Below are 27,961 nucleotides of genomic sequence, written 5' to 3' on the forward strand. Positions count from 1 at the left end.
CGGGCCCGACTGGCATGGCGCGCCGGGGATCTGCAGCGATGTCGGCAGCCCACCATTCTTGAAACGAGCTTGTCTCGTTGAACATGCTTCGGCAGTGTGAATGTTTGCCGTGTCGTCACCGTTCGTATCTTTACAACCAACATGGTTTATTAGAGCACAGTGGTGGAAGAAGTCTTCAGATCTTTGACTGAAGGACAAGTAATGCCGGTGTAAAAATACTCGGTTACGAGTAAAAGTCCTGCATTCGAAAAGGAACAAATGTATTGGCAACAATATAATAATCATGTAATATTTCAAATAAGTATACATGATATGTATTTTTTATATTATATATATTAAGATATATTATATAATATATATCATTGAATTCTAAGTATAGATACATTATTAACTAAATCTGGAGCTAACGGCTTGAATAATACATAACAGTTTATTCGTTGATTTATATTTTGTATGAAGAATCGGAGTCTGCAAAGTAGCTCGCAATTTTTGTAAACATACTTATTTCCTTCTGAGATATTAGTGGATAACATATAACGGGGGGAAATCCAGCGTTAGGCTACTTAAGTATCCTAAAATGAACTTTGTTGCAATCCACTGCTAAAGAATAATGTTTAGGAGAGTACAACGTTCTTCAAAGATCCAGCCACTTCATTTTGCTCTTAAAGTGAACCAGACTGACCCATTCAGCTTAACAATATACAACATGTTCCTCGCCCCTAGAGGGTTCTAGGTCCACACACAACATTCTCACAACGTTCTGTGGGAAACACCGGTGTACACAAATTATCTCCAGGCAATCATTGTGCAAGCACTGGCCGATCTTTGCACTTTTTCAAAGAAATTACAGTTAACGCTTTGTCGATCTTTGTCAAATTGACATTATGGATTCATGACGATACAGTTTGATCACAGGTTGATTCGAGAAGTCTTCAGTGATGTCATCTTCCTAAAATGTCGTCTTCTGTGGTCAGCAGGTCCGTCTGTCAATCAAGGGATGGGTGGTTCAATCCCCGCCCTAGTGGATGTGTCCTTGAGCAAGACACTTAAACCTGAGTTGCTCCATGGAGCTGTGTCTACGGCGTATGAATATAACATGATTGTAAAACTCTTCGGATAAAAGCGTCAGCTAAATGACATGTAATGTAGTATCTTGATGTGCACTGTGGATGATTATACGTTGTGTGGTCAGCCAGACTGTCCAGTAGTTTCTCTGTGTTTCCTCTGTTTCCCCGTCCCTTTGTCTCCTGGGTGTTTTACTCTGTCGGTAAGGAGGTGTGGCCATCTCCTCCCTGTCCTGGCCAGTGGTTGCTAGAGCAGCTGGGACCAATCTCCTATCAACACTCTGCAGTATCTCAACCCTGGTCTTCATCGCCAGATTGTTTCGTCGCCACTCGCCACACTGTTTTTGGGATTAATAATGAACCGTTTTTGGTTTCAAACTTTAACTGTTTGTGAGTGTTGCTTATGGGTCCACGTTTTGGTTACCAGAAAATAACATCATACAGCTAAAGCAAATTTCAAGAGTCTGCTTGATGATTTCTATACCAACCAGATACAGTAGAGTTTTACTTTGTTGTCACATTGATCTCCTTGCTGGATCAACTGTGTCAAGTTGAAGCAAAGGTCCAGCCCAAACCTCTGGCCAGCCTTTCTTGCCTTTTCCTTCATCGTGTTTGGGATTTGTGTGATGTCGAAGGGTGCCTTTGAGATAACAGAGGATATGAATCACAAACACGTGATAGACCCGTCTCTGATATTCATTAAGGGCGGTTAAGCATTGTTTCCACCCTCATATCCTCCAAGATGTTAGTCACCCAACAAAGTCGAGGGAGTGAAGAAAGGAAAGGAAAGACGGCAGGGAAGGAACGGAGGCGATGGTTTCGGAGAAAGATGAGACAGAGGATGTCTGAAGTGTCAATTTGCTGGTCACCCTTTCACGCTGAGTATGACAGTTTGAAAAAAAGTGAAACAGTGAAGAAGTGGGGGATAGGGGGAGTTTGAAAATGGAATGGAAAAGAGGCCAAACGTGTAAAAAAGTCCACCGTGTCTGAATGGCGGTTCCACTTTGACACAACGCCTCCCTGCCTCTTCATATCCGCGACAGTCAGACCATTACAGGCCGGCACGCAAATGCCACAAACTGCCGTGGAGAGTGGAGGAGGGCGACGGAGCGGGAGAGAGCGAGAGGGACAGAGAGAGAGGGGGAGAGAGCTCAAACAACGTCTAAGCGACAATGCCATTTATAAAGCATGGCCCTCTGCCTCCCGCATAAACTGTGCATTATTCTGGGAAAGCAGGAAACTGGCTGGACTTCAGAAAGAGGGAGACAGAGTGAGAGAAAAAACAAAGAAAATATATAGCCTTTTTCTCAGTGTTCCCTTTGTCACCCATCTTCGATGCCTCAGAGTATTTCATCATCACTTGCCTTCTAAACCTGAGACGTATGAGTATGACTACGGCCGGTGATTGCAGTCCAAGAAACTGCACGAAATAACGTGTGATTTAAAGTCATTGCTGGAAACAAACACATCTCCCAGGATTTTTTCAACTGGCATTGAGTGCAGGTGATCTCAAACTAACAAAAAGCACTCGATGGAGGCAAGACAACTTGAGTCGAGATGCATGTGAGAGAAAAGGCTCAGCTCAGGTGGTTTGGGTCTCTGCCGGTCCTTGTTGCATCATCAAACAGCGTCCCTAACACCTTTCCCAGAGTCTTTCGGTGAATCTGCTTCCGACACTTTCTGCAACTTGGTTATACTCATTGGATGACACAAACTAGTTTTTCAGGCATACATGACATACCTTCTGATGGGTCCTTTCCCTGAGAGTTTTTTTTGGGTGCCATGTTTCAAAGTAAGGAGACCCCAGATTACAACAATATGTGGAGATTGTGAAGCCCATCTGGGTTTGTGACATTGGGATTCCCCAAGATGAAACAAACAACTGAAGTAACAAAAGTACATGTTGGATGGTCGAACAGCGTCTGGAAGCCGCTTCCTCTGCACTTCTTTGACTATTGATGATTGTTCACACTGGGAGCAAAAAAAAGCAACACAACTACGGTGTTAAAACGGTCTCATGAAAATTGGCAAACAAATGATAAGTTGTGTAACTTTATATCTATAAATCGGTATCAGTGCCTTTAATTTACAATTCATATGCCATCATTTATTTGTTTATCAATGTAGCATTTTTCAAAGGAAATACATGTATTAACCTCCACCTACTTGTTTGGTAAAGTACTAAATTAAAGTTAAGTCAAAGGAAAACTTTTTACCAGTAGATGCTGGTAATGCAACATTTATAGACGGTTCATAGAAAAACTAATGTTTAACTGTTAAACTTAAATGTGTTCTATTTACAAATTATGATTTATGAGTTGTAAATTAGAGGCACAGATTTACGGACATAAATCACCCTGCATTTACACGTGTTTTACGAGAGACACAATGTTGTGAGACATTCTGCGAGTCAGGTGCTTGCTGTGTTTGTGGATCTTGTGTGAAACAGCAACGTAAAACAGTATCATTCCAATCCACAAGTGCAGATTCCCCGCCAAAAATAATTTTCTTTAAACATATGCTAAGTTGCTTTCCAAATGATGATGTATTAGTTGTAAATTATAAGTGTATATATAGATACAGATAAACGGATGCAGATCTTTCTGCATTTATTTGTGAGCTGTGTTCTACGGCTTGTGAACACATAGCAGACACACACAAAACGGCCATGCGTAGTGTTGCTCAAGCTCTCCTTGACATAGTTTTTTTTGTTGTTAAATAGTGCTGGAAACTGCACGGCTAACGACATTGTTTTAAATAAAACAGAGCAAAAGAGTTGATTTGTAGCATGTCACGCAGCGACAGGTGTCGGCCGTCAGGTCGTGGCTTCGGGGTCACCGGCTTCCAATGAAACCGGCAATCCTGCCCGGTCGTCAGAAACAGCTATAAAGACTGTGACTGGTGGGACAGCCGGTTCTTTTTGGCCTTTAAGCTGCCTGCCGCTACAGCCCAGACCCAGATAATTGGCTGAGAAAGGATATGTGGAGGAATGAGTTGCCCTTTTTTTACAGAGCAGGACCAACTCTTCTGTCGAGCAGCAACATATAAATATCTGTCTGAAACAAATGATGCCAACTAAAAAATGCTTTTTTATTGAATCTGGTCTGGATATGGTTTGAAATATTTCCATTGTGAAAGCTAAACTATGAGGCCCACCCATTCTGAGAACGTAACTATTTTCTATTCTCAAGTTTTAGTTAGAAAATTGAGAAAAATGACTTGATAGGATGGTGATTTTTTCGCACATGAAAAAGACAACTAATAAACTATCAAGAGTGGAATAGAGCTGTGAAATACACCGTCACAGCCTGATAGCAAGTCAAGTGAACGTATGAATAATGACAGAGACAGACAGCTGATCTCCCTTATTCTTTCTTTCCGTGCCGCTGTGCCCGGTCCTCCCCCAATGCACCAGGAGGTCTATGTTTAGACAGGATAGAGTTCTCCAGGGCCAACATGGGTAAAGCTCCGTCTCTGCATGGCGAATGTGTCAGCGGATAGAGTTATAAGCCCTGCTCTCCCACAACCGCCCCCACCTCCAGTGCTCCTTGGCAAGTGGCAGTCAGTCAGCTGATTTGTGCTGCTGAGGGGATTTGGTGTTCCACGTAGGCTATTAAAAAAGCACCATCACCTTTCTGTCACTCCCTCTCTTCCACTCTTTTTCCCTATCTCATACACTGACTCTCCCACGACCTCATAACATACCCCTCACCCATTCCCCTGTACTGCTCTCTGCACTCCCTTCCCCCATCCCCCTTTCTTTTCAATCTCTTCATTCCGCTCACTCCTGCCTCCACGACTCTTGCTGCATTTATTTCCTCGACTGTATCTCTCTGTGGATCCAGTACTTCTGTTTCACAACATCCAGTGGGGGGTTGTGAACAATTTTAAGAGCCTGATTTACGCTTCTCTGCAGTGTGTCCTTGTAGGACGATAAATGTGGCTTCTCGGTGCCTTCTAAGGCAATTATTTTACTCGTATGAAGCCTTTTCTGATCTGCCACTTCCACGCTTAATATCTGGCTGCATATGAATGTTATTGGTTAAAAGAAGATTGTATTCAGGGTTCATATGAATTGTTAGAAGCAACAATATGGTAAGAATTACACATGAACCGCAGTCTAACTTGTCAAAGTCTCACTTTATCCATGACACCCATCGGCTGTGTTGCGAACCGTGAACACACTGGACTCATACGGAGCTGGAGCCGGGATGCACCAACTCATGTGATAAAAGTGTTGCTTTTCTGGAGAACGTTCATGTTTTTTCGTGGTTCATATGCTACTCGTGTGCGTTTTGCAGAGGTCCAAGGCGACGTTTACGATCACGGCTATTTAGGTGTTCTTAATGAAGCTTTAAAAATACTGGCTGTATTTCTGTTGACGACCAAGGATAGCATAATGTGCATTACGTTAACTTTCCAGACTAGAACACTGTGCAGTGATCTTATGTTTAACAACCTCACAGAATCTATTACTCAACTCTACCTCACACCCTAGGTCGTGTCTCCAGGGATCTCATCATCATGCTTACACCAGTACCGCCCTGTGTGCTTTTGTTTTGGGTCCGACCATTTGCCAACAAAATGACATTATTTCCTCCTCTGTTACTGTCAGGAGGATAATCATTCACCTGACAACAAGAAGTTGCTTGTCAGGGATATATAAATCTGGGTCACCAAGCTCACATATAAAAGATGTTTGGGCTCTGTGTAGTATCTTCACTGCCCTGACATGGAGTCATTTCTTTGGAGAGGTGCACGTCAGCTCCTGTGGCCTTCCGCAACAATCACATCCAGAAATATAGATGCACGTACCAAATGAGTTCTTAGTTACTTTTCATAAAGTGAACGTATCAATGCATGCACACAGACAAACTTACAACACACACACACATACGGATAGTGTAACACATATACCCTGTGAGTGTAGGCACTCAATACTGCAGGCTTTACATTCTAGGAGTGTCCCCGCAGCACCTGGACTCCTCTGTCAGCAGCGGCTGCATTTACACTGTTACATTTACAACGGAAACAAAAACATGGCCTTGGGACTTCATGGCAATATATACCGCAGGAGTTTGTCTCAGTGTGTGTGTGTGTGCGCACTCTGTGTGCATGTTTATAAGTGTGTGTATCTGTGGGAGATGTAAGTAAAACCACAGACTGAGAGGGTTCTGTTGTTTCTAAAAGGCAGCGCAGATTCCTTGAAACGAGACATGCAGAATAACTAGACTTGGGATCAAGAAGAGATACCAAAAATGGACTAAGAAAACCAGAGAGAAAACTATTGGCAGAGGTTGAAATTATAGGAAGATGAACCAGCAGGGAATGAGTACACAATACATATCGCCCTATTATTAGTCCCCAAAGTTTCAAACAATCGGGCTTAAAATACCAATAAGCTCTTTAAGGGAGAATAGTTTGCTTCTTCCTATCAACAAAGGATCCTTCTTAAATGCATCGAAAACTCAGGGTTATGAGCTTTGTATCCTTATAAGGTGTGGAGCTGAGCACCGTTGGGGCAAGGTTTATCAGCTCGTGTTTTGGCTTTCTGTAGCGGACTCGAGTCAGAGATGTGATGAGACTTGACGGAATGAAAAATAAAAAAAGACTTGATGACTCATCGCTTTACTTGGACCTGATTGTCGTGACTTGAAAGATGTGATGTTCCACCTAAGCCACTGAGCTACAGCGGTGGGCGGGAAAAAGGATTCACAGAAGAATTGCTTTACAAATGCCAAAATCAGCTTTGGTAAGTTAGATATATCAGTTACCCACGTCACCTTCAGACGAACATTATATGGGTAGAGCGTCAGCACTAAGGTCGGCTTCAGCCAACTTTGGTGGGTCGAAGACAATACCGTGTGAGCAAACTTTTGCCTTTTTGTTTTTGCATCCGGTAGACCACTAGCATCCCACTGTGTTCGTTGTGTCCACCTGATGAACGGAAGTCCAACACTCACTCTCCTCTTAGCTCTGGTCTCCATTTTATTTGCTAGTACATTGTACACCCTTTGTCTCCTGCTGTCAAAAAATTATGTCTTTTTCAATTATTTATTCCTCCCATATTTACATTTTCCTACATCTTATCTTCTTTTTTTGTTTCTTCCTTACCCTTTTCTTACACTTCTTACACTTGTCCTTTCTTCCCCATCTGTAATTTAGTTTGATTGTTTGCTTTTCAAAGGAATATAAACATATATTACACGAGAACAATAGATTCATAGTTACTTCTCTTTAAGATATAAAGATGCAGTCTTTTGTTAACCCCTCCCCCTTCCCTCTGTCTCTCTTTTATTTCTGCCCTGATTGTTTATGTGTGTGTGTGTGTCTGGTTGTCTCTGCGGGGCTGTGGGACAGCCACTACCTCCGTCCTCCATGGTTTTTCTGGGCCAAGCAGCTGAATAAGCTCATTGTCAGCCTGTAGAGAGTGCAGGTGCACCTCTTCTTTTTCACCTCCGACCCTCGGCCCTCGACCCCACAAAGCCCTTTGTGAACTCTATTTATTGGCGACTCCAATGAAACTGCAGTCCATTACCAACATCTCCTCTCTCCCTTTCTCTCCCCATTTTCTACTCCTCTCAAGAAACCAATTAGCGACAATACAAGTAGGTTAGACTCTCTATTCAGAGTGGGCATTGTTGAACACAATACCAGGAAGCATTGTGAGCTAACAATTAGTGGCAATGGGGCAGTGTAGAGTGTCACTGACATTGTTGGGAGTTGCACAAGGCTGGGTTTGTTCCCAAAGAGGGAGTTAGACAGGGTAGGAGGAAGAGAGCGGAGGGGTTCCCAGGTGCTGAATTAGCCCAAACTCGGCCCATGTGTCCCGGTCACACAAGACACTTAACTGTGGCGGGGCTTAGGATACAGGAATCCCCAAGAGGGTGTTTTCTTTGGGTGTAGATGTTTATGTTAGAGGTAACTCTACCTGGATGGGATTGTGAGTGCGTGCATGCATATTTGAATTTGTGTTTGAATACGTCTCTGCGCTGAATTGTGTGAATTTGCGTCAGGTTACCAGGTTAGGGGTTTTTTCTGCTCTTTTCTTTTGTTTTTCGGGGGGGGGGTTTGTGTGCAGAAATGCAGTCGATTGGCCTTTGTATGCAGGTATTTACGTGCTCAGAAAAGAAGGTGTTGGTTCAGGTTCTTCAGCCCATGCTAATGCAAACAGCAGGCTCGTCGCCACGTGAGGGGGTCGGCCCCCAGCTTCTGCAAAGAGGTTTGACCCGACTGGTGACTGTGCCCGAAGGTCACGACCGGAAGGTCAAGGATTCAGTCATCATTGTTATCCTGCCCCCTCGCCTTCCACCACACACACCCCTAAACACCCCCCCGCTGCAGCATGACATCATAGCACACACACACACACACACACACATACACACACACACACAGACACACACAGCCAGGGAGTCTGGAGGAGGAGGGCCGGGCTGGCAGCGTTGGGACAGAGCTGCTGACAACTGACACTGTCTGGGCTCGGCCTGAATACTCGCCTCTGTTCAGTAATGAGTAAAGTAAGACGACTGCAAGATTTCATCAGTACTGTCTGACACAATTGGCTGTTCCAGGTTACAAAAACCCCTCAAAGGTGGACTTTCAGCAGAGGTCAGAGAGAGAGAGATGAGGTTCAATCCAGTAGCCTCGTAGAAAACTGTGTTGGACAAATTACACATTTCAGGAACACATCTGGTAATTTTCATGGTAAACCTCAGTGAGCTTAACACTCCAGAGCAGTTGACAGCAGAATAAGGAAACGCTCACGCCTGGAGTTTGTTTTCTATGATCTGAATGCCGGAGGCTTGTCTCACAAGATTATTAAATTGGAAAAATGTTGGAAATCCAGAGGAGCTATTTTAACTTCAGAAGACTAGAATTAGAGTCGCAGGGGGTTGCGTAAATTATCCTGATAATTTAAATAATACTAAATATGGTCACCCTACATTTTGAAATCCTACATTTGTGACATCAGCACCAGTTCAAACGGCCTCTTTACAGATCGAGCCAAATGGGGAAACAATCGCTTTATTGTTCTTGGGAGGTATTTTGGTGACCTGCCAACGTGTAACTCTGGATGACTTTTAGGATTTAAGAAGGAAATATAAACAATTTAACAGATCATGCAGCACTTACCTTAACTTAACTTGCATTTGATTTTCCTTCCTGGTGACAGAAGGAGAAACCTACAGAAAAGGAGCATCAGCTGATGCTCAGAGGGATCAGTCTCTACTGCAACGTGAGGAGGGACCCGGTTTAGAGAATATAGAACTCAAAATACAACATACTAAACTGTTGGATTTGTTTCTCCAAATTGGAATCAATTATTTTGAATTCAAATTGTCCACATTATTTCGTGAAATGTGGCCATGCATCCATACATGTCGTGTAGTCAGTCTGTTTTGTGTTCTTAGTTCTGATTGGACTCATGGTGAGAGAACTTTGGATTCCTTTGTTCAATGAACAAAAGAGATTTGTAAATTATTGTTCATACTTCTCCTTGTAAGATATTGAAAGAAAAGGTTGTTTTTGGTATCATATCTCAGCCGTAACGATCGATTTTGTTCTTGTCGAGTCAGCCGATTAGCCGGCTGATCGCAGCACAATATTGAAATAATGGAAAGTAACTCATGTCGTTCATCCGAGTGGGGAGGGGAGCCTCATTCCTCGACATGAACCGCAATCACGTAATGTTCCTCGATTATAGAGATCAGACACTGGAGGTCTCGGGAGCCAGTTGGATGCCCTCTCCCCCTCCCCCCGTTACCCAGGGCAACCCCTGGTTAAATTTGAGGGGTGTGACAGGAGAGATTTGGGGCAACGAGCACAGATACTGGAGGCGCACTAAACTGTGCAGCCATCCCAAATGACCCCATTCAATTTCCGTCTGCCACACTCATTGTATCTATCACCATATTTCCTTCCACTCAAGAGTTTACTTGCTGTGTCTTTCTTCAATTAATCAGTTCATTGATTTTATTTGTTGATTCGACTAGAGTTCCCCCTCTCGCCCGGTCCCCTATTTTAGGCTCTGCCTTCTTTCCGTGACAGCAGACAGAAATAAATCTGGGACAGTGCAAATTCAAAAAAGGTAAAAATGTTGAATGGGAATAATAATGGGGCAAAGCGGGAAAGAGCGAGAAAGTGGAAAAGAAAGTTGGATGCAGAGGTCAAAGCGGCACAGGCAGCATGTGTCTTTCTCCACAGGAGACACATGTCGACTCACTGCTTGGTTCCCACATTCTGTAAAGTGTTAAAGTGCACAGACAAATCTGAATAAAAGAGAGGAAATAAAAAAAGAAAAGAAGAAAGAATGAGGCTGAAAATGAAGATGGAAAACACCAGAGGTACGTCGGCTCTCATAAAACCCTGCGGAGAGGCAGAGTGCAGCACAAAGAGGCACTAAAGCATCATTGCGCTGACTTTCCTCACTCAAAACTAGCATGTGAGAATTCCACTTTACTTTAACTGTGGTCTTACTTTGAATATTGTGTCCGTCATTTATATCACGTATGACAAGACTCTACTGACCAAAGCAAGAAACAAGGATCAGAGTTTACTTTAGTTTTCAAAGTGAGGGAAATACTGCGCACGAGACGCACCAACCTTTTAACTCCATTATAAACCCATCCACGCCATTATTAGACGGTCGGAGCAACGGGCGTACGAACAGGAGTCTTCTCAGGGAGAGTGGGGGCGGTGGTGAATGGTCCAAACACACTTTTTACTCAGGGGGGGGACCAAAAGTTCCTGGATTTCACCTGGCATACGGTCACGTTATGCAATCACCCTGTTTTCCTTGTCTGACGTCCTTTTAGTCATAAAATGCTCTTAGAAATGAACCCGGTGAGAACTATATTTTTATTGTCCTGAGTGGGAAATGAAGGTAAGCCCCAAGTTGTAATGAATCTTTAAAGCTGCTTTACTGATTTCCTTTTTCCCAATAGGGGGAAGCTGAACCAGCTGAAAACACAAACTCCACATATCTAATGAAGTTGATGTGGTGAATCTTGCATTGAGAGTCATATTCATATCCACCTGACGAATGCAAGTCTATATTCACTTTCTTTTTGCTCCGTCTTTGGTCGTTACTAACTCCTGAGGGAAATATCTGGTTATTTTTCTGCAAAAATACTCTACTTTGTTCACCAGCTGTTTTCTGCTGAGTAATTACTGCAGTGGATTCATCAGGATATTTTCTTTTGCAGAAAACTGCTGGAAACTTTATTTTGTATTTATAATCAGAAAAACGGATCTGAAAGTGGGTTTGTGGGGTTTGTCATGGCAGGCGGCACCGTTCACAACACACATAGTCATGTGATCCAATATCAGAGCAATATTAAGTGATTGGAAATATTTAGGTATTTCAAGATCCGCCTGCGCAGCTAAATGCGCACTGAATCAGCAAAAGTGAGTCATCGTATTTAATTAGTGATGCAATTGCATGAGAGCCAACACACACACACACACACACACACACACACATAATCCCTCCCTCATTAGGTGTATTGTGGGGATGCTGATGTAATGCAAGTTAATCTGTTGGCCTCTGGTTGGCTCGGTGGACCAGCGGGAGCTCTTTGTGTGGGACATTACCCCGGCCCCGCCCCCTGGAGACAGGTTCATTAAGACTGACGCTGATACCCAAGTCCCAAGGCCTTTTGTGTGTGTGTGTGTGTGTGTGTGTGTGTGTGTGTCAGTTATACAGAGACAATACAATGAAGAGCCCTGCCATAAAGGCACTGCTTTCTCAGTATGTGCTTGAGAGCACGTAGGCAAGAAAATCTTTATTGGCGCACAATTGTGTGTGTGTGTGTGTGTGTGTGTGTGTGTGTGTGTGTGTTGCTAAGCATCACAAGCTATGTGAGTGTGTGAGTTTTTATACTGCGGTGTATTAGATCCATATTTCTGGAGTGTGGTCATGCTTTGCTTTTTTGTCAAATACAGACATATCCATAAGGGGATATATGGATGGGAGGGTAGTTCACAAGAGGGATCAGTCATATGTCGTAGTTCTTTTGGCTAAACACCTAACCGCTAGTGAAATGCGAGACACAATGTTTGGTGGCGACAACTATTTTGTGCTGAAAGGCAGCTTCCTATTTACTTACTATTAATAATGTTGCACGCAACCGTATTATAAAAGCAATAAGGTACGAGGGGCAGTACTTTGTCGTCAATAATATCCGCTTCAAGGCTTTGCCGGCCCGACACGCACTTAAAGAGGACATTATTGACGACAAAGTACTGCCTCTCGTACCTTTTGGCTTCAATAAACCAAATCATAAAATGTCATAAAACGATGGATTTGTGTGCTCATAGTAGCCAACATTATTCAAGATACGTATCACTCGATTTTCTAACAAAACTGTTGAATTTATGAAGATTTATAGATCGACCCCCACACTTCCACACAATAAGATATATAGGATGCTCTTCTCTGTCGTAAAGTATATACCCCCCTATGAAAAGTATTGGAGAAGAAGTACAAATACTTGAGTACATATTTCCACCGTGATAAACAGCGTGATTAGCGATAGCGCTAATTTCTATCGGCTATCGCAATACATCTTCATATCACTCGAGGTTGATTACATACTTACCATCTTACGTGGAGTAACAAAGCACCACGTGACGAATGAAGAGAAAATAACAAAGTTTGTCGGCCGGGTCGCAGTCAGCGCCGCAGGCTGACTTCAGCCCACCGAATTAAAAATAGGAGAGGGATTATTTGTGGGCCGTTGTGGTTCCAGTGTGTGCGATGGAGTGTGTGTTTGTCCGTCTGTGCAGCCGGAGCAGCAGCGCACTTAGCAGGGGCTTTAAATAGCAAACTCAAATAAAGTGAGAGGAGGCCGGGGATCAGAGGCTGAGAGGGACTCTGTGAGCGAGGCATTCCCCAACGGAAGCCGGTCTTTGGATTTCCAAACAGCATTCGGAGCCAGCAATGCCAGGAATGTGAAGTCGTCCAGCAACGCTGGCGGCGGCCGCGGCTGTGATAACCACCGCGCAACCAGGTGCTGGTGTGTTGCCTGACAGGAAGTGCGGCAGGAAGTGCAAGCAGAGGTCCAGCTTAGGGACAAAATGGCGGCAGGTGACTCAGCAGAAAGCGGAACAGGAGCCAAACTGATGATTGCTGTCAGTGAGCAGATTCTCTCTCGGGCCTTTTCCAAGCTTCCATCAACCCCGACAAATCTCCGAATCGCTGAAAAGGTAAGACGACTCCCCCTCCCAAAGAGCCTCTTTCTCATCGACTCACCGCTCTTCCACACTTTGCCTCCTTTTTTACACACTGTGTTAAATTTCTATTCTTTCTCATCCTTTTTACCTTTTGACGGCCTTCTTTGTGTGCAGGCTGTGGGAAAGTTTCCCGTAATGGTGAGGTCATCCACCACCACCAACAACACCCCCCACCCCCGACGCAGACACACACACACACACACACCATCACTACACTCCCCCCGCCACCCCCCATGCAGTCCCCCTTTCTCGAGGCCAGGCAGAACTGGGATGCTCTCTCAACAGAGACCAGGAACCTGAATAAAGCCTCATTCAAAATTGGTATCTGATGACTTGGCCTCTAAAAGCCTCAACCGGCACACTAGAGGCTGGAGACAGACAGATCAGCAGATCTATGAGGCAACTGGAGGCCTATCTGGCATTTAAACCACCTTTTTGTCTCTGTCATGTGAACATCCCGGATGCTTTGTCTCAAACACACACAAACATACATATACACACACACACACACACACACACACACACACACAGACACAAGCTTGGACCTACTTTGACATTGCCAAGTTTATTCTAAAGGGTAGCTCTTCCTTCATGTGTGGACCTGCTCGGCTTCTTGGTGTAACACTAGTCTGAGTATAACAGAAAGAAAGAAGAGAATAACCGAAAAATGTCAAATAAATAACTAAATGTTATGTCCAGAAAGGGAGGATATTCAAAATAGCTTCAAGTCTCGTGCAGGGTAGTGCGAGCTTAAGCGATCGGTTCTTGGATTCATTATGTGACCATTTGGTGGCTGATTACTGCCATCTATTAGCCAAACTGTAAACTACAACTTTAAAGGGTCAGCTCGCCACAGTTCGACAACAGCATATTCTCTCACATCTAGTTAATTTAGACATGCAAATATAGTTCTAGTGTTGTTTGTCGAGGTTTTGAAACACTTGTTTTAAACTTGCATGTCTTATTGTCAATGAAATGATCCTGATAACACGTATTGTGTGAGTTTTAAAGCCTGATGTATCTTCTTCCTCTGTGTCCTTAGGCTCCATTGTTGTCCAGAAACTATTAAAAACACATCAATGAGTCACACTGTTGCGGTGCGTGACAGGTTCCTTCATCACTGTGAACACACACACTAGTTTATTCGGACAATCCCACAAACATCGTCCTGCTGCCCCCAATACCGACTCACTTAAAAATTAAACTATATATACAGAGATATATATAGTTTCATTTTGACGAATTTCATTTTATATGGCCCATCCTTTAAAACACACGTGTGTGTGTGTGTGTGTTTTAAAGAATGGCATTGGGCAAGGAGAGCCACCGACAGGGATGTTGGAAAGTTTTCATTAAAATGTAAACCCCAAATAACCTTTTCCTATGATAAACCACAGGGGAAAAAGATTTGTGGCAGAAATCTCAGCGATTTATACCTCAAAGCCAGGACAAATCTTCTGTGTGATCAGTGTTTTGATCGAACAGGATGTGGATAATACTATCTGTGTACGTTGCTTCGAGCCTTTTGGCCTGAATAATTTCTAATATGTTTTTTTTGTTGCTTGTGTGAATCCAAGAAGTGTCACTGTGACTATATTAACTTAATTTCAGATCTTGTAGCGATCATGATGAGGGTTGCGTCACCAGCAAATAGTTTTTTATATCCATTTGTTATTAATAAACATTAAAAAACGCTGATCACAAAAACAAAACGTGGTCAAATAAAACAACAATCTGGAAGGCTGGATGCCGCTGGTAGTAAATCAGAAAATGTGTTTTCCTTTATGTGAAGTTGGCGAACCAACGCGTTAATGTTATCCTGAAATTAGAGACGCCTCGATGAATGACCAACGTTCATGTACAAAACAAGACAAACAGAGGAAAGGAAATAATGCTGCGGTGCACTTGAAGTGTGACATTTCTCACAGTGACTGTATCTGATCTCTTATCAGAGAAAATCCAAAAAATGTTTTTCATGGCACAATAACTGTACACTGTATTGAGTGATGGTAAAAGGAACATATTGACATCTATATTAGTAATACAATGAGTATACATTCCAAGGTTCACTGCCTTTAAACCTAATGTACAGCATGTTAATATACAAAAATATATGACACGTATATTTAGGAAAAAGAAAGACTTTTACACATCTGTAAAAAGGGATAAATACTATAAACACAACACAATAAATCCATCTTAAGTACAAGGCGACCACGTTACTGGCTTTGTCATGTGACGATATCATTGGCTTTGTTTTAACATACAAAAATGGGCCTGTGGCTTGCACACAAGGGATGTTCATACCTGATTTACACATTAAAAGCTTTTAGAATTATAGACATACTAAAAAAAATTCATGTGCCGAATATCAGATATTCTCCAGGTTTGAGCAGAAGTAAATGTGTTGTATTTTCTGGCTATGACTGCCAGCAGAAAGCAAAGTAGGTATATAGTATAGTACATTTAGAGTATATTTGAACATACAATCTGATTAATTAGAAATCTGGTTGTTGTACAAGATGGGAAAAAGGTCTGATGCTATAGAGATTTTATTTTTTTAAATCCCAAGGATCCATCTTAAAGCCTCCTGCTGATGAGTTTAACGTTATACATGACGGCCGTGGCTCCCTCTGGTGGTCGTTTAGTGCTGTCAGGACACAATGCACACGCTCCTCCGTGAGAGGATGGACCAGCAGGACCAGGTGCTGGAGTGTGTGGGTTCATAGTGTTTTGGCTCTTGGGAGGAAGAGTTTGTTTATTTTGTATTTTTTTAGATCCACACTCATATTCATACATTGTCAGGGTTGGCAGTTGATCCCCAGTCCAGTCTTCACACACTGCAGTGAGTTTCTTTCTCCTCACTTCTTATGTGACCCGATCATGACCTTTGAGACGAAGTTGACGATGGCGCTCGCCGGCTGCTCGGGGTCGTGTTCAGCGAACAGGTGGCACATATTTTCAGTCTCGCTCTGAGATTTCCGAGCTACGAATCCAAAGATCCTGGAAGGAAGAAGGGACAGAGACGGACCGGACATGAGCTTGACGACATTTGACGTATTTCAAATTGAAATCGTGAGCACGTAGAAGTTTAGTGTCTTGCTTGAAGCAACACATCTTTGAGGATCTCTAAGATGCCATTTGGACAGAAACTAGTTTGTGTGGCAAAAATACAATTACTCCCGCAACTAAATGTACTTTTCCATGTTTGGTGAACACATTTGGCGTGTTCACCAAACATGTGCTCACCACAAATGGGACCTATGTTGTATGCATCTCTCTCTCTGATTCTCAATAATTCATGCAATAATTTCAAATGTGCCGTGAAAGCATTGCAGATTCATGATTGGTGATGCTCCATTATATCTTAAGGAGCGTGTAGTACCATATTGCCCCACTAGAGAGCGGTGCTCACTACATGCAGAGGCTACTTGTGGTTCCTAGAGTCCTAAAAAGTAGGATGGGAGTTTTTCCTGATCTGATGTTAGGTCCTGGGACAGGGATGTCGTATGTCTACAGATTGTAAAGCCCTCTGAGGGAAATTCGTAATCTGTGAAATTGGACAACATAAAATAAACTGAATTGAATTGAATGCGACCAAAAGCCTCGCTTCACAAAACCAAAGACAGCTCAAGTGGCTTCATGGAGCAATGAAGGTGCACAACACATCCGGTGGAGGAAAGGCTCTTACTTTGCAGTGGAAGCGCTGCCTCTTGTCCATCTGTAGAATAACATAAAAGTCATCACACTGTTGTTTTACATTAATATTACAATACATATAAAAGACGGTCCTTCGAGATAGGGCCACAGCAAGAGAGGGACAAATTATGATATAAATGTTTCTAATTTCTGTCCATTTTTGCAATCATCTTATATAACATGTGATACTATATGTCTTATGACTCCTGAGTAGACATTTTGTGGTACTTTGCTACTAATAAAGCCCTCCAGTTGTTTGCAAACAGTCTCTGGTCTGATATCCCAATCATAAATCTCCTTTCTTGCTTTGAAGAAACAACAGTGTGTTGTCCCAAATTGTGCATGAAGGAAAAATCTGTATTTCCCAATGATAAACAGATACAAAAGTAATGACCCATTATACTCCCTGGTTCTCTCTCTTACAACAAATGTTTCCTGTTCTTGAACAAGTAGGTCTCATCGACAATATATATGTATTGGAAAATAAATAAAAGAAGAACAATAATTCTTTGAATGTATACAAATTGCAAACTTATTGTAGGAGGGGCCATCAGCTAATCATTAAGATTGTCTTTACCCGTGAATGACATTTTAAGAGGACTATGCAGCTTATTATTTCAATGTTTACATGAATTACGACAACATTGGATGCTCACTTCCTGCCCTGTGGGTCCAGGGAACAGAAGATGACCGTGTTGACCGCGTAGTGTCTCCTGAAAAACAACCTGCGGGAGCAAACAGAGTGTGTGTGGACATGTGGACTTGCTCCTGTATCTCTGTTTGGACCTCGGATGAACGTGCGTACACTCACTTCCTCTGGTTGTCAGTGAGCGTGATGCCCTGTGCCGACACCTTGAAGTGGACGGCGGTGGACGCCGGTGGGGGGTCCATGGCGAGGGTCAGCGTGGTCGCCTTCTGAACCGCCTGATGCCCCGTCAGAGACTCCAGCTCCACGGTGCCCAGGTACCACACGTTACACGCTGCAGGAACAACGTGGAACTCTTAACCCTCCTGTTACCTTTGGGGTCAATCTGACCCCATTCATTGTTTAACGTCTCTAAATAAATGATTGACATAATTATTTTTGCTTCATATTTCACGACTTTTCCTAATTTATTGGGGACAACTGGGAAAACATGAAATTCACATGATGATATGTTTTCACTGTCCTGTACACAACTTGTACGCATCGGTGTTCTTTGGGGTCAATTTGACTCCAGGCTGTTTTTCACTGTGTAAAACATAAAAGAAATATCAACTCTTTAATTTATTTAAAGGGCTGTTTAGGTCGTCAACAAACACACATAAAGTACCTCACATTTAAACTTGGGAAACAATATTAATTCTAATCATTTTCTGGAGATTTTAATTGCTGGGGTCAAATTGAGTCTAAGGGTAAAAGATGTTAGTAAATTTGAAGGTAACAGGAGGGTTAAAGTTATCAGCTACTGATTTGATTCAATGAAACAGAACTAAGGCGTTTTGTGGTGGATATTACATGAATGTCTTTCTCACACACACACACACACACAAACAAGTCAAGGAAACACACACACACAGTCAAGGAAACACACAGATGTCTGTCCCGTACCTGCTCCCTGTTTGAGGAGCTCAGCTGCTGAATTTGTTGCCGTCTGTGCAGACGAGTGATTTAGGTCCTCCACCGGGTCTGTATCTGAAAAAACACACACACACACACATGTAAGGCTGGGAATTGCATTTCAAATTTGATTCAAGTTTTAAATAAATAAATAAAAATGTAAATAGATTTTTCTTTCACGAAGAAATATGCATTTACAAACAACACTGAAATACCATCAACAAGAACACATTGAGGTGTTTGTTTGATGAATAGAAATACCCAGACTGGCATTACACGCTGTGCAGTCTCTGTTTTTGCTTTCATTTGTGTGGTTGTGGCTGCAGCTGAGTTTATATTGTTTATGCATCTGCGTGTCGTTGCCTGGGTGAACTTGTATTCTGCTGTGTAACGTGACTGGTTGTTTAATGCATGTGAGCTCGTGCTGCTCACCCTTGTCGGGCAGGATGAGTTTACAGGGCAGAGCCAGAGGGGTGATGGAGTGCTGACACACCAGAGCTGTGAGACTTCCTGGGAGAAAAAAAACACACAAAAACAACAAATGAACATTTCACAAACAGCCTCAGGATCCAGACGCAGTGATGCATGCGATGAACAATGAAGCCAGCTGCACCTCATGGCGCTGACCAGTAGAGGGCGACACGATGTCAGCTCGCAGAGTGCTTGTACTTCACTGTAACAGTTACTTGTATTACTGTTTGATGCAGTTATTCTGCTTTTTCAGAGGGAAATGTTGTTCTTACTCTTCATCGCTTATTGGTTTCACAGGTCAGTAACTTCCTGGTAATAACAGACCTCTAAAACAAAGCACTGTGCAGATAAACAGTTTTATAAAAAACGAGAGAAGTTTATAAAATAGGATGCAATGCTGCAGATGGAACAACAAAGTTGCTTGTTAATCTGACGTTGGCAGGTAGTTTGGTTTAGGTCACTTCCGGTTGTTATTTGTATTTTACACTCGCCTGACAAGAAACTATAAAATATTCATGTGTTCAAGAGGGTTTTTATTCTGTACAATGCTTTGAAGAAGTGATGTGATCACACACACACGTAGCTGTAGCTATACTACGAGGACTTTTATAATGAGGTATTGGATAAACTGTCACCGAATGTGATAAATGATGTCTGATACTCTGTAAAGATTCAGTTTTCTCACCAAAGTACGGCTCATTGGGGCAGCCCTTAAGACGAACTCCTTTCTGAGAGCACTCGATCAGGAAGTGTCTCACCAGCTCATTGGACAGGTCCCCCACTGCAGAAAAAAGAAGTTGAATATTTCAGTATAGTTTGGTAAAATGTGTTGTTACTGACTAGTAGAGGGAACATTTTATTTGAAATTTAAGGAAGAACAAAATAAATAAAAAAGCATTAAATCCCTCCATCTTTACATCAGTGGCTCAAAAAATCAATTTCAGAGAAAATAACTTCAAAAATGAAATACATTAAATCACAATGTATAACATATGAAAAGAGGAATGTGAAAGGAAGCACATTCAAATCCTTTGTGTTGGAAGTATGCATTTAGAAATCACTGCATATGTTTACTCCCAATTAAAGACAACGAACAACAAACAAACAGGAACAAGGTGACAATGTCAGCCTACCTTTTTTACTCTGCTGTAACACGGATGGAGGGGGCGTGGCCACCTTCATAGCCAACCCATACGCCCCTCGAAATGAATGGCTGTCTCTGACAATGAAGGAGCCGGGCTCTTTGTCCTTCAGCACTGCGATGGCTGTTCAGTAGGTCAACAGGAAGTGGGGACACAGCGGTGAGCTAAAGTTAGAATCATTGTATACTGCACAAGGAGCAACGCTAGGCACAGTAAGGCATATTATTAGTATTACTATTATCTGTGTCCGCGTGGCTCTCCTGTCCAACACCAATATTTACCTTGGTCTCTGGAAATGTCGGGCTTGTACCAGAACTTGGAAGTGTCCTGAACGAACTTCACAGTGTCCTGCTTACTGCCAAAGTCTGCAAGACACCGATTAAGACTCAACGTCAGGTTTCCGACTGGCTTATGAGGGCGGAGAAAATAAAGTCAGAGGGACAAGGTTGAAGAGTCAGTGCACCCAAATGACAAATGTCACTCAGCCCTATTTATATAGAAGCAACGTTGTTTGCAGTTGTAAGGCACAAGCTACATTTCAACGTCATTTTCCATGAACATTAAAACGCATTTCTTTTCATATTATGATTTGGTTCTCAATATCTAGTCATTGTGACTTTTTCTCATCTGATGTTTTCTTGTCAAATCTACTTTTATTAAACTTTATTCTCAACATTTCAGATACACATCCTCAAACCGTAATCGAGACGATGGTTCTAAAAGCTGCTGTTAAGTTTTCCAATGTGGTTTTTTTGTGTGATAATGGGCAATTTTGTATTTCACTTTAGCATAAAAGTGTTTCTGAACTAAATTATTTTCATAGGAAAATAGATATTGGTCAAATCAATCAAATGTTATGAAATTCTGGAGAAGCCTGGAGAAGAGCAAAAACTTATTTTTCATTATTATTTCCTCCATTACTGCTTAGAACTAAGCGTCATCAATAATCCATAATACCGTGATATAATAGTAACTACCAGTCATTTTTTGCCAGGACTTTGCCTTTTTTTCTTGATTAATGAAATAAAAATTCTTTAGATTGATCCGGTTTTCTAGAGGGACTGAAGAATGTTCAATGTTTGTTTTTAATACTATTTCTAAGAGGGGGAGAGAATTAAATAAATGTATTAATGCCAGCGACAGAGAGGGAGAGTGAATCTGTGACTGTATACCTGCTCCAGGCGACTGGACCCCACCGAGTCCCCTGAGGGGGTCGGGGGTCACGGAGGATGAGAAAGGGATGCTCAGACTGCTGCCACTGTGAGGGCTGGAAAATCCGCTTAGAGACGGGGAGCGGGAGCCAAGCTCTCCCCCCTCGCCCCCTCTCCTCTTCTCAGGCAGCAGCGGAGGGAGGCCCCCGTCTCCCCCGAGGTTCAGACTCCCGAGGCCCTGCATGGCCTCCAGCAGGCTGTGCTCCAGGCCGCCGTTCCCCAACAACAACAACGAGGACAAGTCCGCGCTGTCTGTCTCCCGATGGACCCCCGAACCTCCACCCAGGCCTCTCAGAGCCCCCCGGGGTGAGCTGTAGGCATTGGGAGTGCTGAGGGAGAGGGGAGATGAGGGCTGGAGGGGATACGGGAAGTTCAGGGAGTTTGGAGTTTGGTCATGCCACACCGGGGGAGGAGTGGAGCTGCAGGAGAGAAATAGGGTGGAGGAGAGGTAGAAAGACATGTACGGGTCCATACAATCAGTACTTGTGTAAATATGTGGAACCAGATGAAGACAAGCATTTCAACTCTAGTGTCAAAGACATTCAAATGTGAACTTTTTACATTATTTTGGCCACGATTTATTGTGCTTACGATGCAACAGCCCTCACGTCGCACTCTGTCGTATGAACACCAGAAACAGAGCGGATGAGTGTACCTGTCTGCGTGCGGCAGGGGGCTGATGTCCGATGGTATCGAGCACACGGAGCCAAAGATCCTCTGACAGGAAGCGGAGGTGACCGACACCTCGGATCTGAACAGCTCTCCCTCTGTGGAGCCGCCGGCGTGGTTCATACCGTCCAGGAAACTCCGGGAATCTGATGAAGAGACGCAAGAGAGCGATTGGCCAATACTCAAATACTTTGTTCCATAAAGTATAATCACTGCATATACAACTACTAACTGCTGCGTGTGCTTGCTGTCCTCCAACCTTTATTTGGATTATGAACCATCAACATGTATCACATTTATTTTACACATATTAGCATCTTTCTTTAACCTTTTAAGGAATGAATCAGCAAGTGGAAATCTTGACAAAAAAGAAAAGTACGACATTTTGCAAAACGGATCTATTACATCATATCGTTCCACCGCTTCATCAGATGTTAACTTCCTGTCGAGAACTACTAAATAGTTAAATAGGTAACGCAAACACTTGCGACTGTTTCTCACAATCTAAACAACAGTGTGTTTGATTCAGCAAGATAGGAAGAAGACTAAATTGGACGTCCTCATATTGACATTTTTGACACCTGAATGCCTCACATCTAATAATACAGTGCTCACTTAACCCGAACCCTCAAAGACAACAAAGGGTTATTTCTTGTTGCCCTCGTCGCCTGCACCTTAGGCAACCAGAGCCCGCCACCGGACGCACTGGCAGTCGACTATTGGATATTTGGAAAGAGCCAGACTAGCTGTCTCCCCCGACATCAATCTTTCTCACACTGCTTCAGATCCAGATCCATAATTAAAGCACAGACGTGGCATGATAATCAACTTCTTTCTTTTTTTTAAAGCTTACATTGAAGACCGCACACAAACTGCATCTGCATCATTACAATCACGCCAGCAAAGCATAAACAAGGAGTAAAGGTGTGTGTGTGTGTGTGTGTGAATGGGTGTGGCACTCCAAACATCCCAACATGACATTCTGACAACACAGTGTGTCATTCAGCAAACACGAGGGCACAGACGGGCCTGTGAAGTACGATGCGTCACCGTGTAAAGAGTCGCTCATTATAAAGAGCTACTTGTTCGGTCGGCTCTCCACCCCCAAACGCCCCCCCACGCCCCCTCCCCTCCTCTCTTCCGCTCCTTCTCTCCATTCAAGCACTCTGAGGTGGAGGAATTTGGACGAAGCTTTGTCTGTGATCATCCTGGACGAGCTGCGTCGTCTCGAGTGGATTATATCATCACACGTGGGCTGTTAATGAATTTGTATAATGTTTCGGTGTTGCATGATGCACCGGCAACACACAGACACACACACACAATTGATGTGCTTTAGGTTACAACTTCTATGGCAGATTAAAAGTGTGACGTATAAGCGTTTGATCATTGATTATGATCGCTTTCTGAAGGTTCAAAAGGAATTAAGCCAGTGCTGCTTTCATTTAATATATTAATAATGTAACACTTTGCTTTGTACATGCAACAACATCTTGCTTTAATGCTTTTTTTTAATTTATTTTTTTATTTGAACTGCAGTACTTTAGCTTGAGACGGAACTTTTGTTGTACATTTTTATATTTCTACAGTTAAGTTAAGTATCTCAGGACAGCGCCTGTCTTTGTTTATCTTTTTATTTTTGTATAATTATGCATTTCCATTTATTTTATATTTAAAAATAAAAGAGTAATGATAGTTTGGGGCCATCTGAGACTCCCAGTGCAGCATCTAATACACCACACATCCAGTTGACACTCAACTTGCACCCTTACGGGTTAGAGGTCAAGTGCACTGTGCAGGTTATGTTGTGGTCTTCCTCCGATTTGACCCGAACCTCTCGTCACTGACACGCCAACTCGTGTTGTTGTTGCTCCATGAAGAAAACAAACACAAAGTGCGCTGAGGATTCCTCAAACATTCCCACAGTCCCCGTCAAGTTTCTCTCTCTCTCTCTCTCCTGGGACGTTTCTCAGAAAGCAGCCTGGCTGCGTCTCTCTCCGTTCCCACGGCTGACCGTCCCCGCTGTGGGTTTGTCACATCTGCTGCTCCGCAGCTCATCCAGTTAATTACAGAACAGCTCAATGTGTGGCAACAATGGCGGACCTCACCCGACCTCTGACCTCTGACCAGGCTCAAAGCTCTGTGAGGCTCCGCTGCTCGTTATTACACCCCGATACACCTTTCACCTCCTGTATCCACGCTGCACAGTATCCATAGCTACTCACTTTCAGCTGGAAACCTGGAGAGAGGGCCGAGAGAGAGAGAACAGCCCCCAGTGTGCCCAGCGTCAAACAGATGAGGCAATAGAAGCACTTTTTTGAATGCACAAAAAATAAATACTATATATATATATATATAAATACATGCATATATATATATACATATATATAAATACAAAATAATAAATAAATAAATACAAATATATGTATATATATATATTTGTATTTATTTTTTAGAAGGGAAAAAACATGATATTTCATACAAATTTTAACCAATATTTTCTGGACTCCGTCCCCTTCCAAGATAAGAGCATTTCTCCCTCTTTCTAAATATCCTTGTTAAAACTGCTGATGTGTCAGAACGAGGTCATTGAACCTCAATAGGCACCAAAGGCAACTGTGCCCATAGCGAACGCTGTCATCGAATACAACCCCTTTGAATAAATGAGACATGTCCGGGAAAAAGGTCCACATAAAGCGAACCAAGACAACATCATTTGTTGGCCCTTGCAATGCCATGATTAAGATTTGGTCAGGGTTAGGCATAACAACTTGGTTCTGGTTGGGGTTAATTGCTCGGGTTAGAATTAGTACTTTATTAGTGTTAGTGGCGCTTCGTCGTCATGGTGACAATAGCAAACACGTAAGGTTAGGGAGGGATCGTGGTAATGAGACTAATGTCTGCTGGAGGCAGGAGACCAACAGCAGTTTTCTCCCGTCTGAGGTTCTAAAATAGTGTCGCATCACCTTCTCATTGATTTTGAAAATGTTTGCTTTGGCTTCTCAGGTTTATTATTGTATGCTGTCCCAGTTAAATGAATAAGTAAATGCATACAAATACAATTTGTGACTTATATATATGACATTTCACAATTATCTGGTTTATGCATTTCCATGCTTGTGTTTGGACAACATTTAACATTTCAGATGTCTGGCTTGTTCAATGCAATAAATAAAAAACAATTATGTGTTTTGGTAGTTACTGAAGGTCAGGTATTGTACTGGCACGGTATTGGTCAATTTTCGAGTGATGCCGAACTGGCAGTTTGAGTTTTTCAACAGTCTTCTTCTGTCCACAGTTTTCTCCTCACTTATGCAGCTGTGAGTGAGCACAGAAGCCTCTTCAGTTCGGGTCGAACTGTGCACAAAACAATTCCACATGGCACAGACCCATGTGGGCACGAATGCCAACCTCCACCAGCCAATACACACACAAACACACACACACACACACTGAAACTGTGTGCATGCCTTTATGCTTTGTATGGCGATAATCCTATTAATCAATCAAACCACAGTGAGGTCATCTGGAGCTAATATTTTTCTTCATACTTCTCACCTCCGACCACGCATGTTGCGTACAACAGAATGGTATTAAAGACGAGGCACGGACCGACCGAGAAGAGCGAAGATGAGAAACACATACAGCCGCCACATGTTCGGTGCAGCTATGGAGCTCCTGTGTGGTGTTGTGACAAAGAAACGCTTCTCTCTTCATTTTCTCCCTCTCACGCATCCAAACATTTACTCCCTGAGCAGCATCGCATTAGACAGAAGGGTGAGCCTACACACATGCATAAACACAGTGATGCATGTGGAGTTATGCAGAACAACAGTGGGTTTGCAGACTCCCTGTTGACCACAGGAATGTGAGTGCAAGCACTTTGTATGCATGTGCACACACACACACACACACACAGTAAGGCTGACAGGTCTGAAGGTCTAAGGCGTGTTACAGCTGTTCACAGCGATCACAGGCTTCGGTGTCTCAGCCCACTGAAAACGGGGAAAAAGGAGCGCAATACAACTCTTGAGAGGAAATAGGAACACAATGAGGAGAAAGACACCTGCTGTGATCCTTAGGCCCATTGCAAGTCCATATTGTTTGAGAAATAATGAGCAGGTTCATATAATGATACGTTCTTTTTGATAATCCATGGTAAATTAAAATGACGGATATCACCTAAACCAGGGGTGGGCAATTATGTTTCCCAAGGGGCCACATGAGGAACAGAAAATATTGCGGAGGGCCGTGGCAATAGCCAATAGCCAAATAACATTAATTGTATTTCTTTGTAAAAAGCGGCAATTTGCATTGTTTTGCCAAGTTGTGACTGGTTTAGGTTCTAAACTCTCTGAGGCAGATCATTCGCGGTACTGGACTCTGATTGTCTGATGGCTTACTTATGAAATGCTGAGAGGAAGCTTCCTTTACTGTTCTAGTTCTGTGAACTTACTTGTGTAAAGCTGGTGCAGTCAGGATTCCGGGCACAGCTCCACCAACTTCTTGCATGCACGTCGAAGGGAAAAGACCCTCTGAGGCCAGGGAGGTTGCGTTGGTCTCACAATAACATTGCTTTAAAAACATATATACTATCAATGTCGCTGCGATATTGACCTCTAAAGCAGGTGCTCCTACAATCACGATCAACAAAATCTTTTGCCGGTGTCTTAAAATTGCATTAATTGATACATTTCTGGCCAGAGGAGAGCCACGAACACCCGAACACCACGACAAATATTACTGCATTGTAATGGTCATGGCTGTCCAGCAGACGGAGAGCAACATAATAATCCCACCGCTCCCCTCTTTGTGTCCACCTGATGAATAGAAAGAAGTCCATAATTTACTTTCCTTTGAGCTCTGATTTGGTCTCCACCAATGAACATATCGGACTCTTGATAAGCGACTGAATTACACTGGAAATGATTGTAAGATCAAATACGGTGCGCTAAAAGAGGCTTAAAGCTCAATGGAGCTGCAGAGTTTGTTATAATTACTTGTGGCTCTTTTACTGAGCAGGTAGTTAGTTTCTTTGATTATATTATATATATATATTATATATATATATTTAAAGAAAAAGCTTTGAGAAATATCAGCCGGAGGACATGCCGCTCTCTCCTTGGTATCACTTGGTGCTGCATCAGAATGCGATCGCTTGTCGCCCCCTGCCCTCCCTCCTTCAGTCAAAAATCAATCAGCCTCAGACCCTGCTATCCCCCCCCCCCCCTTTCTATACAGAAACAGAGTATCTTCCTATAAAAAGGACAAACTAGTCGGCGGTTTGTCTGTAAATCTGATTCTTCTGCTCTTTCTGGGTTGTGTGTGTACGGACAGCTTTATCGACTCAGTGAAGTGGCAAAGGGGAAGGCTAAAGTTACGAGGCAGCTGCAAAGCGAGTGAAGAATAACAGCGCTACAAACAAGTGGAGGGAGGGGAAAAAGGGTGAAGAGTTACAGCCGTCAAGGCGGTTTGAAAGAAAAGGTTATGGAAGAGAATACTGTCATCGCCGAGGTGTTAATTGATGTCTAAAGTATTCTGGTAATAAGTTGATGGCTTTATAAAACTGACTCATCCTTTCAGAGTTTAGGATCAGATGTGGAGATATGAAGGTTCAGTTTTCTTAAAGCTCAGTGTGCTTTTCATATCTGAAGGAAGGAAGTCTTAACTGCAAAAAAAAAGAAAGAAAAAAGGCCCAGACATTTGATCATGTTTTGACGTTCAAGTCGAATTCCTCAGCCTTAACCCATGTGGGGAAGCCATCATGGATCATAAGTAGTTCTCCTGGTGGTGTTGTGTAGTTACAACATGCCGCCGAGTTGCTGGAATAACTTGTTGTTCTGAAAGAAGATCTCGACGCACGATGCT

At 42.9% G+C, this 27,961-nt stretch overlaps 1 protein-coding gene and 1 long non-coding RNA gene across 3 annotated transcripts in view; one reads left to right on the forward strand and one right to left on the reverse strand.

Annotated features, from left to right (window-relative positions):
• Positions 1-12,873: 12,873 nt before the first annotated feature.
• LOC130193641 (uncharacterized) lies at positions 12,874-16,121 on the forward strand. Its single transcript, XR_008831678.1, has 2 exons — positions 12,874-13,274; positions 13,416-16,121. It is a non-coding gene; the product is annotated as an uncharacterized LOC130193641 (long non-coding RNA).
• Positions 15,269-27,961, reverse strand: part of si:ch211-191a24.3 (tensin-3) — a 45,786-nt gene continuing 33,093 nt past the window's right edge. For both annotated transcript variants that reach the window (XM_056414237.1, XM_056414238.1), the window contains 11 exons: positions 22,080-22,239; positions 21,386-21,843; positions 20,495-20,578; positions 20,205-20,336; positions 19,757-19,852; positions 19,033-19,110; positions 18,592-18,675; positions 17,812-17,980; positions 17,657-17,725; positions 16,993-17,022; positions 15,269-16,304 (listed from right to left, as the gene is read on the reverse strand). In XM_056414237.1, coding sequence (XP_056270212.1) covers positions 16,163-16,304; positions 16,993-17,022; positions 17,657-17,725; positions 17,812-17,980; positions 18,592-18,675; positions 19,033-19,110; positions 19,757-19,852; positions 20,205-20,336; positions 20,495-20,578; positions 21,386-21,843; positions 22,080-22,239 — 1,502 coding nt within the window. In that variant the 3' untranslated portion in view covers positions 15,269-16,162. The remainder of the gene's footprint in view (positions 16,305-16,992; positions 17,023-17,656; positions 17,726-17,811; positions 17,981-18,591; positions 18,676-19,032; positions 19,111-19,756; positions 19,853-20,204; positions 20,337-20,494; positions 20,579-21,385; positions 21,844-22,079; positions 22,240-27,961) is intronic.

Source organism: Pseudoliparis swirei, chromosome 5 (genome assembly GCF_029220125.1).
Source record: "Pseudoliparis swirei isolate HS2019 ecotype Mariana Trench chromosome 5, NWPU_hadal_v1, whole genome shotgun sequence".
Lineage (NCBI taxonomy): Eukaryota > Metazoa > Chordata > Actinopteri > Perciformes > Liparidae > Pseudoliparis > Pseudoliparis swirei.